The sequence below is a fragment of the Brassica oleracea genome, chromosome C5, assembly GCF_000695525.1.
Source record: "Brassica oleracea var. oleracea cultivar TO1000 chromosome C5, BOL, whole genome shotgun sequence".
Taxonomy (NCBI): Eukaryota; Viridiplantae; Streptophyta; class Magnoliopsida; order Brassicales; family Brassicaceae; genus Brassica; species Brassica oleracea.
Genome location: NC_027752.1, coordinates 7455727 through 7467757, shown reverse-complemented (window position 1 = coordinate 7467757; position 12031 = coordinate 7455727). Strand labels below are relative to the sequence as shown.

General features: G+C 39.2%; 2 protein-coding genes across 3 annotated transcripts; one reads left to right on the top strand and one right to left on the bottom strand.

Annotated features, from left to right (window-relative positions):
- Nucleotides 1–1168: 1168 nt before the first annotated feature.
- Nucleotides 1169–7128, top strand: LOC106294589 (protein TOPLESS). 2 transcript variants are annotated; one of them, XM_013730196.1, is made up of 21 exons: nt 1169–1353; nt 1703–1840; nt 1951–2130; nt 2214–2327; nt 2417–2575; nt 2644–2821; nt 2899–3022; nt 3110–3382; nt 3461–3640; nt 3721–3794; nt 3881–4072; nt 4158–4661; nt 4745–4840; nt 5154–5300; nt 5367–5477; nt 5556–5735; nt 5822–5950; nt 6024–6119; nt 6219–6407; nt 6500–6666; nt 6756–7128. In XM_013730196.1, the coding sequence occupies exons 2-21, from the start codon at nt 1761–1763 to the stop codon at nt 6967–6969; spliced, it is 3387 nt and encodes a 1128-aa protein (XP_013585650.1). In that variant the 5' UTR covers nt 1169–1353; nt 1703–1760; the 3' UTR covers nt 6970–7128. The 2 variants fall into 2 exon arrangements, with proteins under 2 accessions (XP_013585650.1, XP_013585649.1); XM_013730195.1 differs by having other exon boundaries at nt 1170–1353; nt 3107–3382.
- A 50-nt stretch (nt 7129–7178) lies between these two features.
- Nucleotides 7179–11083, bottom strand: LOC106294590 (F-box/LRR-repeat protein 2). Its single transcript, XM_013730197.1, has 16 exons — nt 10919–11083; nt 10406–10637; nt 10176–10304; nt 9893–10100; nt 9589–9735; nt 9351–9425; nt 9196–9267; nt 9015–9089; nt 8855–8926; nt 8690–8761; nt 8522–8593; nt 8378–8449; nt 8135–8278; nt 7971–8042; nt 7745–7891; nt 7179–7664 (listed from the first exon to the last, which is right to left on the bottom strand). Exons 2-16 carry the CDS (start codon nt 10619–10621, stop codon nt 7480–7482), a joined length of 1758 nt encoding a protein of 585 aa, XP_013585651.1. The 5' UTR covers nt 10622–10637; nt 10919–11083; the 3' UTR covers nt 7179–7479.
- Between the last annotated feature and the right edge of the window lie 948 nt (nt 11084–12031).

The following is a 12031-nucleotide window of genomic DNA, read 5'->3' as shown; positions in this document are numbered from 1 at the left end:
CATTTTTATTAATTTCTAAGGTCCCTCTTGTACTTCCTCTGCCATTTTGTAAAGTTGAAAACCGCGGTGGTCCACCTCATTCCCATCTAGCTACCGGCTCCTAAAAGCAAAATTTTAATTAAATTCTATATTATAAAGTAGTATAAAGTTTGTATTTATATACAGTGTGGTCAAGAGGTAAAGCGTTAAAATTTGTGTAATTCTTTCTCGAACAATAATAGTCAATGCAAGTAATTTGTCTTTGTGTAGAAAAATAAGAACTACAGTCCATATCTTCTAGTTGAGTTTATGGAAATGTACACAACCAATCATACACTAAGTTTACCCGTATTGAAAACGTTAAAAAGAATAATTTGATAGAAAAACCATAACAACATTCATATTAATCAACACATGTTGCTCGACAAAAAAAATGATCAGCAATACTAAAATATTTAAAGAACAAAAAAATCAGTATCGTGTTTATATGAATCTCATTGAATTATTAAAACATCGTGGCAAATCGCGATAAACTGAGATGTATATCATTTTTACTTTTTAGGCAGTTAAAAATGTATATCATATAAAAAAAATGTATGTCATTTTTAGGGTTTATTACTTTTTAATATATATATATATATATATATATTCGTATTATAGCATCTTCTTTACATATCATTTTTAAAATGTATATCATTTTTAGCATCTTCGTTACGAGTTGAACATTTCTCCATCACGTGATGTTCGATGTAGTACCGCATCTCAAGAGCAATTTGGTTCAATGTCATATCCGTAAATATCAGTCAAACTCGAGGATAAGGAAGTCAAAGATAAATAAAGCTTTGTCGTGCCACGAGGGATCTGAGACAAGCCTGACACATTGAATAAAACTCTAGCCGTTAGATCGCCGTCCTCAGCGCTTTCGTATGAGATCGACGGCTTCCTAAATAAGTGTAAACCCATCGTGATGTAGAGGATCACCCCTCTTTAAAGTTACAGCTGGCAACTAATATTCCGAGCTGATAGCGTCGAGAAATGTAGCCGATTAACTCCTAGGGATAAGCTACTCTACTTATCACTCCTGCTTATCGCAGTTAGCTTTTCTTCGAGTGAGAGGTTGGGTTACTTATTAGCATCCAATTATCTGTCACCTTCTCTTATTAAAATCTCCACTTCTGCAAGTTTTAATGTCCGTATATAAATATTGAAGAGAGAGAAAATCCCATCTCTAGATAGATAGAAAAAGAAGCTTTGTTCGGTGAGAAGAAAAAAAAAAAGAGTCCAAAAAAACCAATCCATCATCTGTTTCGTCTGTGGAGAGAGAGAAACGTTGGTCTTCTTCTTCATCAACATCGATCTCTTTCTTCTTTTATGGTAAGTAAGCTTCACGCTTCTACCTTTGCCTCTGTTAATGGAATCTAGCTGTTTCGATTTTCAGAATATATATTTTTTTTTTATTAAATCCTTTTGCCATAGCTTTTCTGGGTTTAGCTTTTCTTTTTTTCTCTCTTTCCTTTTTGATAATTATTTTGCTTTTTTTTTCATGCAGTAAAAAAATTCTCCTTTTAAGCTATTGAAGACCTGATTTTTCGTTATGTATGGATAATTATTCAGATATAGATTCGATTTCTAGTTAAAAGTATTGATTTTTTTTAAAAAAATAAAATAAATATAAACTCGAAAACCCAGGTTATAGCTCATTTCAACATTATAAAATTTGCAGATCTGGTGATAGTCTAGGCGGTTCTTGTGCATCTGAGTTGAAAAAGTCCGAGAGAAACATGTCTTCTCTTAGTAGAGAGCTCGTGTTCCTGATCTTACAGTTTCTAGACGAGGAGAAGTTTAAAGAGACTGTTCACAAGTAAGTACTTGTTTGTCTCTGTAGATTTCACCACACGCGCCTACTTCGATCTATTATTGCTCATTTCTTCTTCTTTTTTTGTAATTTTTTGTTGTCGTTGTCATGTTAAGGCTTGAACAAGAATCTGGATTTTTCTTCAACATGAAGTATTTTGAGGATGAGGTGCATAATGGGAACTGGGATGAGGTTGAGAAGTATCTCTCTGGTTTCACAAAAGTAGATGATAATAGATACTCTATGAAGATATTCTTCGAGATTAGAAAGCAGAAGTATCTCGAGGCTTTGGATAAGTAAGTAGTGATGGATGGAGCTTTGTTATAACAAAAGATGAAAAGTTTTGATTTGTGATTTTTTTTTTTTTTTTGGTTCCTAGGCATGATCGTCCCAAGGCGGTGGAAATACTAGTGAAGGATTTGAAAGTGTTTTCAACTTTTAACGAGGAGCTTTTCAAAGAAATAACGCAGCTCTTGACGTTAGAGAACTTCAGGTAATTAAAGTGATATTTGATTAATGCAGTCCAAAGGTAGTGTGATAGTGCAAAAGACAGAGGATTAAAGTGTTTGAACTTTTTTTTAGGGAGAATGAACAGTTATCCAAGTATGGAGACACCAAGTCAGCAAGATCAATCATGTTGGTGGAACTCAAGAAGTTGATTGAGGCTAATCCCTTGTTCCGCGATAAACTGCAGTTTCCTACTCTTAGAAACTCAAGGCTGAGGACTCTGATCAACCAGAGGTTAGCTTCTGCTTAGTCTTATTCACTTCTTAGCTCTTGCCATTTAACTCATTCCTCCTAACTTGCAGCTTGAATTGGCAACATCAGCTTTGTAAAAACCCAAGGCCAAATCCGGATATAAAGACTCTTTTTGTGGATCATTCTTGTGGCCCTCCAAATGGTGCACGAGCTCCCTCTCCTGTGAACAATCCCCTGCTTGGAGGGATACCAAAAGCTGGAGGGTTTCCTCCTTTAGGTGCACATGGGGTAAAGTTACTCTCTATCTTTTTTTCCTTTTAGTTTCACCTGTGGCAAAAAGTGTTTGAATCTCTCTATCTCTCCAGCCATTTCAACCAACGGCCTCACCGGTTCAAACTCCTCTTGCTGGTTGGATGTCTAGTCCATCTTCGGTCCCACACCCAGCTGTCTCTGCTGGAGCCATTGCTCTTGGTGGTCCATCTATCTCAGGTACCACTTTCTTGTCAAATGTGTTTCTTTCATTTAAACTGTGCAATGTGCTTACAGTGTAGCTTCTTTCTTATTTTGGTACAGCAGCATTGAAGCATCCGAGAACTCCTCCAACTGCTTTAGACTACCCATCAGCAGAGCCTGAACACGTCTCAAAAAGAACAAGGCCTATGGGAATCTCTGACGAGGTGAGTCTAGGTGTGAGCATGTTGCCTATGTCGTTTCCAGGGCAGGCTCATGGTCACAGCCCGGCTTTCAAAGCACCTGATGACTTGCCCAAGACAGTTGCACGAACTTTGACTCAAGGCTCATCTCCCATGAGCATGGACTTCCACCCAATTAAACAAACTCTGCTTCTAGGTTCTGTTTCATCCTCTATCCATGTACTATTAAATCATAATCAGACATGTTCTAAATTCGATTACATCCTTGTACCAGTTGGTACAAATGTAGGAGATATAGGGCTGTGGGAAGTTGGTTCTCGTGAAAGATTAGTCCAGAAGACATTCAAAGTCTGGGATATAAGCAAATGTTCAATGCCCTTACAGGCTGCTCTGGTGAAAGAGCCTGTCGTATCTGTCAACCGTGTGATATGGAGCCCTGACGGTTCCTTGTTCGGTAAAGAAATTCACCTTTTAAACTCATATGCGCGCAAGAATGCAACTAATATAACTCTGCCATAACGTTCTCTAATGCAGGAGTTGCTTACTCGAGACATATTGTACAACTATACTCTTATCATGGTGGTGAAGACATGAGGCAACACCTTGAGGTCTCATAAATATTTACAAGCCTCATCTTTTTTATGACATTCTTTCTGCGGAGATGATTGTCTTTTAATATTGTGATTTGTTTCAGATTGATGCTCATGTTGGTGGTGTGAATGATATCTCCTTCTCAACTCCAAACAAGCAACTGTGTGTAATAACCTGTGGTGATGACAAAACCATCAAGGTCTGGGACGCTGCAACTGGTGTCAAAAGACATACTTTTGAAGGCCATGAAGCTCCTGTTTACTCCATCTGTCCTCACTACAAGGAAAACATTCAGGTAAGCTTAGCTAACCCATTGATCACCCTCCCTTTCCCTTACATATTTTCTGATGTTTTTTTTTTGTTTTCTTCTCGTCTTCAAGTTCATATTCTCGACAGCTCTAGATGGGAAAATCAAGGCATGGTTGTATGATAACATGGGTTCTCGAGTTGACTACGATGCACCTGGTCGCTGGTGCACTACAATGGCCTATAGTGCAGATGGAACTAGGCTGTTCTCTTGTGGGACGAGTAAAGATGGAGAGTCTTACATAGTTGAGTGGAATGAGAGTGAAGGAGCTGTTAAAAGAACTTACCAAGGATTCCACAAGCGTTCTCTTGGCGTTGTGCAGTTTGATACGACTAAAAACCGTTACCTAGCTGCGGGTGATGACTTCTCCATCAAGTTCTGGGATATGGACAATGTGCAGCTTTTGACTGCCATTGATGGCGATGGAGGTCTTCAGGCAAGTCCGCGTATCCGGTTTAACAAGGAAGGCTCTCTCTTGGCCGTGTCTGGAAACGAGAATGTGATCAAGGTTATGGCTAACTCAGATGGTTTAAGACTGTTGCACACTTTTGAGAATGTTTCATCTGAATCCTCCAAGGTATACTTAAACTCTTAGCTAAAGCTTTATATGACTTATGCATAGTTGAAAGTTTCTTCAACACTTCAATTTTACATTTGCAGCCTGCGATAAGTAGCCTTGCAGCAGCAGCCGCAGCTGCTGCTACTAGTGCTGGACTCACAGATCGACCAGCCAATGTAGTTTCCATCCAAGGAATGGTAATAAACACTCTCTCAGTTCCACAAAGAAAAGATAATAGTTTTGTGTTTATGTAAATTTATAGCTTCTTTATTTATTTTGCTCATATTAATTAAGATAACTACTTTGACAAAAAAAAAAAATTAAGATAACTACTACATATAATGTTTTTTGTTTTATAAATTATGTATTATAGTAAGGTTATTTTCGGAATTGTAACTTTATTTTTCTAAGTGGGTGAGAACTCTAAAATTAGGAGTATTGTTTTTCTTTGTTCTTTCACTCATTTCTATATTACATTACCATCACTCATCATCACTTTGCACTTTGTAGAATGGAGATTCGAGGAACATGGTGGATGTGAAGCCAGTGATTACAGAAGAACCAAATGATAAGTCTAAGATATGGAAGCTTACTGAAGTCAGCGAGCCTTCTCAATGCAGGTCACTGAGACTCCCTGAGAATCTGAGAGTTGCTAAGGTACATAAATATTTATACATTTTCTGATCATATACATGCAGGTTCTGATCATATAACGTTTTGCAGATATCAAGACTGATTTTCACTAATTCAGGAAACGCTATACTGGCCTTGGCATCAAACGCTATTCATCTTCTATGGAAATGGCAGAGGAACGACCGCAACGCAACCGGAAAGGTGCAAAACTGAGTCTCTCACTTGCTTGGTCAAATAATGATAAAACTAAATGTCTCTACATCTCTCGGTTTCTTGTAGGCGACAGCTTCTTTACCGCCTCAGCAATGGCAACCAGCAAGTGGGATCCTCATGACTAACGACGCTGCTGAAAACAATCCTGAAGAAGCTGTCCCTTGTTTTGCTTTATCCAAGAATGATTCGTATGTTATGTCAGCCTCTGGAGGAAAGATCTCCTTGTTTAACATGATGACGTTTAAGGTAATGAGGACACACTGATGGTTAAGGTTTTGATGTTTTGTGTGTTCATTTTGACTTGACTGCCCCTGGTTAAAATAATTTGCTAGACGATGGCTACTTTCATGCCACCACCACCTGCTGCAACTTTTCTTGCTTTCCACCCTCAAGACAACAATATCATTGCTATAGGAATGGATGATAGTACTATTCAGATTTATAACGTCCGTGTTGACGAGGTAATGAATCCAAATCTCTTGATAAGAACTTAGAGGAAGTAAGAAGCAACATGTTGTTTGATTGCTCGTGCAGGTGAAGAGTAAGCTTAAAGGTCATTCAAAGAGAATAACTGGTCTTGCCTTCTCCAATGTGTTAAATGTGCTGGTTTCTTCTGGAGCAGATGCTCAGGTTCTCACCTTAAAAAAACCATTCTTTAATGTTGACAACCAGTGAGATGATTAAAAGATTTGATTAAACGATTTTTTTTTCTTTTTTTTTTGGTTGTAGCTTTGTGTATGGAACACAGATGGATGGGAGAAGCAGAGAAGCAAGGTTCTGCCACTTCCACAAGGAAGACCAAACACTGCACCTTCAGACACGCGTGTTCAGTTCCACCAAGATCAAGCTCACTTCCTCGTGGTGCACGAGACACAGCTTGCAATTTACGAAACAACCAAGCTCGAATGCATGAAACAGGTACACTTTAGTTACAGTATCCCCTCTTTCTTTCTCTCAAAGATATTTACACTGTATTGCATTTGATCAACGACTGTATTGACTTGTTTCAGTGGCCAGTGAGAGAATCATCAGCTCCGATCACTCATGCAACGTTCTCATGTGATAGCCAACTGGTCTATGCGAGTTTTATGGATGCAACGATCTGTGTGTTTAGCTCTGCAAATCTAAGGTTGCGTTGCCGAGTCAACCCTTCTGCGTATCTACCAGCTACTCTCAGGTAAGCAACAGAGTGAAATTTCTTTCAAAAAGGATCTTGCAAGAGAATAGAACAATCTTGATGAAGCTTTTGCTTGTTCATTTGTGCAGCAACTCGAACGTACATCCACTGGTGATTGCTGCACATCCTCAAGAACCAAACATGTTTGCGGTTGGACTCTCAGACGGAGGAGTTCATATATTCGAACCTGTTGAGTCTGAAGGTAAATGGGGAGTGGCTCCACCTGCCGAGAACGGGTCCGCAAGCGGCGCAGCGGCTGCACCATCTGTTGGAGCCTCTGCCTCTGATCAGCCACAGAGATGATCTGATCCAGAGTCGCCTACCTCCCAGACTCTTTTCTTTTCAAAAGTCTTTCTTTATTTGTTTTTGGTAGAAAGACTTGTGACGCAAGGATTCTGACATGTTTTAGATGTAACATATTGTTTCACAGTAATTCAGTAGCGAAGTTGTTTCTCTCCTTTCCTTATCTGAGCTTAAACCTTTCCAAGATTTTCTTTGTTGCCAGGGAAAAATAAATTTAAAATTAAATAAGAATACAAACGATGTTTCAGATCTTTACATACATTTACAAGAGCAATCAGCTCACTTCGGTAAATAAGCACACCAAAGAGATCCCAAAAGCTGACAACATAGAAGAGTAAACCATAGCTTATAAAGCTTTATTTACAGTTTCTTCTGCAATTAATTCGAATAAGAGCATTTGTTTTGGACACCACGTATATATATATATACAAGGAAGACAGGTGACTTTGTCTGAAACCATAAGAGATCGATCTATTTACAGAGATAGTGAATTTGCCACTTGAAAATATTTCATTCAGGGCGGAAGGTGACCAGGTTTGGCAGATCGGTGGCCTGAAGCTTCCTGATGTCGTTAGCAGAGACCTTGCAGGACTCCAAGGTCAGAGATCTCAGGTTCTTCAACGGCTTCAGGTGACGCAATCCTGAGTTTGATACTCGAGAGTTTGAGACGTTTAGAGAGACCAATCCGGTCAACCCTGCGGGTTATCATACTTCAGGTTTCAAGTACATATGACTTGTCGGATGACTTCAAGAAATGACCGAATTGAATTCTTACCGGAAATCAACTCCAGTGTTTTGTCTGTGAGGTTCGAGTTTTGTGATAGATTGAGGAGCGTGAGGGATGAAAGATCTTTTATGTTCTTGACACCAGCATCAGTTAATCCACCACCACATATCTCAAGTGACTGCAGTTTCTTCAGGTCTGTTATCAAAACAAAACCAACCAAACAGTTCAGGAAGCAGGAGAAGAAGAGTGTATCTAGTAAGCAATGAAGACTTACTTCGTAGATGATTTGTTCCAGAATCCGTGATACGAGCACCGAAGAGATCAAGGTGAGTCAATCCAGTCAAACCTATAACAAAAAAACAGACAAGACATCTCAGCATTTACTCTTGAGGAACATGCAACTTGATGACTGAAGCGAGAAGCACTGAATTGACTTACTAGTGAGCGCGGAAAGGCCAGCATCGGTGACATGACGAGCATCTAGGTTCAGCGTTCGAAGAGATGTCAAACCAGATAACTTCCTTAAACCGCTATCGGTGACAACAGTGAATGACAGGTTTATGCTCTCCAGGTTCGAGAGACCTACATTGTAACATAAATGCGCAAAATCAACACTAGCATAGACCAAAGAAGACAAAAGATGCAAAAGGAAAAGGACGAAAGGAAGGGAAAATGTTTTACCAGAGAGATGGCGAAGCCCATGGCTTCCTACTTCAGTATCAGACAGCTCCAGAGATTTCAACCCAAGCATACCTAAAACCACAGGAGTATATATGAATATGGGAGAATCCGTGATAAGAGCAGGAAAAGCAAGTAAGCAATCACCTGATAAATGTACCAGTCCGTCGTCACCAATTCTACAAGAATCCAAGTTCAAGCTCTCCAACTTTGTCAACCCTGACAAGGTATTTAATCAAGTCATTTCTCAGACACATGGTAAATAGAGATGACACAAACAAACAAATTATAATGGAAATAGGAAAATGAGACAACCTCTGAGGTGGACCAAGCATGAGTTTGTAATGTCGTTCATTCCCAAGTTCAAGATCTTCAAATTAATTAAATCTGCAAAGGTAGGTGGAAAGCCCACAAAGTCATCTACTCGCAGAGAATTGCTGAGTATTTAGCAAAGCAAAAACGAGTTTAAGGAAGACTCACCAGAGAACTTTTCACACCCACTGTCTGAAAAATTGCATCTATTGAGGTTCAAGAACATCAACTCCGTAAGAGCTATAGAAAACATAAGAGGCCTCGTATTAGTTCATACATCCAATTGACTGGACAGTCACAGAGAAAATACAAGGATGGCTATACAAACCTGTGAGTGTCTCCAGGCATGCAGCGGTAACAAGACGGCACCCTTCCAAGTTCAATAAGTTAAGCTTGTTTAGCCCTGAACCAAGAGTGTGATAAATGATTGCTTAGACGAGCCAACTTAGGGTACGACGAGAAGATGTGAGACAAATGGTGAAAACAGGAAAACCTCCCAATTCAAGTACCTTTAAGGTAGCTGATACCAAAATCGGTAATCCTACTACAGCAAATCTGTAAACTCCTCAGATTTGTAAGCTCTGGAAGCAAGAAATAATAAGCACATCTATAGAACAAAGTACAAAAAAAAAATATGTGAAGGAGAGGCGCATGTTCTTGTTACTTGAGATAGGCTCCATGTCTGCATCCGTTATGCAGTTACACCACTTTATGTTCAAGGACTCTAATTTGGTTAAATCTGGAAACACACAGAAACTTTCAGAAAAGCTAAAGAAGATTGAAGAAAAGACATTGCTTAGTCAAGTGGAATCATAAACCAACTGGCTTTTGGATTAGTCCATCAATAACATGAGATGCCAGAAACACACAAGAAATGAAAACACAACATGTAACTATTTTACCTCGCAGGTGAACAAGCCCACCGTGAATCCCAGGACACTTCTCAAGATCTAGTTTCTTCATGTTAACCAAGTTGGAAAAGGCACGCATGCCTTGTGCTGTGATTGCAGCGTTTCTTCTGAAGCTCAGGCTTGTCAAGTTTGAGAGTCCTGAAATTGTGTGCCAATAGTTATCATTCAACTTACGGACACATCCAATCAAAGAGTACCAAGGAAAGCTTTGACAAGCAAAATAGAGGTATAAATAGTACAACACACTGCTTCATACACATCAACTAAATAATGTCTGAAAATGAGGAAAGTTTACCGCTAAGATGCTCGAGACCGCGGTTTGATATCTGGTCACAGAAATTAAAGTTTAAGGACTCCAGGCTCTTGCAACCTTTTAAAGAAACCAGGCCAGAGTCGGTGATATCAGACCCCGAGAAATCAACAGAAAGCAGTGATGTACTTTGCGAGGAGATGACATCCATCCAGTCATCATTAACCCCAGGGTACTCTCCCAAGTTCAGATCCTGTTTTCCCAAATACACTAATATGAGATGAGCATGAAGGGGAATCGTAACAAGAGAAAAGGCTAATGACTTTACCTGGATGGCACAGTCTCGAAATGCCTCGAGAGACTTTAAAGTCAACCGTTGGGAACACACCAGCTCATCAAATATCTGCTGACTTATATCTCTAGGTAGGTCAGAGAATGTGGTGTATTTATCTATGTCCTGTGATTGCAACAAAGTTGAAACATTCCGTTATCGAATAAAAAACAAAATCAAAGTCACAGCCTGACTAGTATAAAATAAAACAAAAACAATATATAAACCTCCTGTATCTTGCGGACACAGAGCTCCAAAAGCGAAGGGCATTCTCCCTTAGTCCGTTTAACACAAGAGCCTGACCTAGAGAGCGAAGTAGCCAACCATTTCGAACTCGAACTCTTGCTGTATTTTCCACAGGCGCCTCTGTTTAGAATATCCTCGACGTGTTGATCTCTCTTCCTTGAGCAAGCTCCTCCCATGATGAAGTAACCCAATATCATCAACCTTCTTTACAAACTGAAACAGAGTATGCAAAAAATTAGATTAAAAAATATCAAGACAGAAACAAACACAAACAATGATCTAACAGATAAGATAAGTGTGAATCATGCATACACTACAAGGAAAGGGTCTAATTAAAACCCAGAAACATAAAGTATACATAGTTCAGACACGATCACATCAAAGTAAAAGACTTTTAGTAAGCTTAATAACCAAAGAAAGTAAAGGGGAAGCAGTATAGAGAAACTGTTCACAATAAAAACAGTTTGTTCTGGTAAGGTTGATCTCGGTTTTACCTAATCATGGCGGAGATCGATCGCAGATTATTTTGTGTGTTTGATGAAGAAGTTTTGTGAGGGTTTAACAGTGCTTTCTCTTTTGATCAAACGTTTTGTTGTGGTGATATTGACGAGACGGTGAGAGGAGGAAGAAAGAGAGAGGAGTGTAGAAATGTGCAAAGTGGCCGTGAGCCGAACCTGGTTTAGAACCTTCCATCGCATGACACGTGTAAGGTGAATCACCTTTGAGGTGGTACGGAGTTAGGTTTGGGACAATCAATTGCGTTTTGAGGATAAGATGGAAGAATAAAGAAGGCTGGGGGTCCCACTAGACTTGGAAATTTCAGCTTATTTATTTATTTTATTTTCTGTTGATGAGGAGAGCTTGCTTGGCTTTTTTTTCTTCAGCCAAGTTTTTAATATTAATAAAACAGGAGCAAACCTAATTACAAGGCCGAAACCCAACAAAACAAACATCAGAAAACCCAAAATGATAGAACCTAAATAAGGATCACTCTTTCGGTAAGATTGATATGAACTCAACTGATGGATCGAGGGGTGACACTAAGGGTTGCGGAATAGCCCAAAGATACTACCAGACTTCGATCGTTGCCGGATGTGACGCACCGGTCCAACAAAAGAAGGATCGAGACTTGGAGATAACCTCACCAAGAAACTAAGAAGTGTTCTAAACAAAAAACAATGAGAAAAACTCATAAAAAGGGAAAAACAATCTGTTTTATTTCGTGGCTCTAAGGCCTTATTTATAGGATTACAAGTTGTAGAAATCCAAAGAAAAATGTGCTAAAAACAAGACATTGGAAATAGAAACAAAGACTTGACTAAATAAAGTCTTTGACTGAAACTTGGACTACCCCTTCATATAGCCACGACAGGACTTTGAAAGGTGAAGAATATACTCCTGATATGGGCCAAGACATGTCCCTTTGAGGCCTGGTCGAAATCCATCTTTTCCCTTAGCCAATATTTATCGGTTTCTCCATTTGGCCCAAACAAGCTCGTTTTTGAATCTTTTTGAAAACCATCAAGCCCAATGCTTTCTTGAACATTTAGAACATGAATAATAACCTTTGTCATGATTGAATTGACCGTTGGTTCATCAGAAAGAAG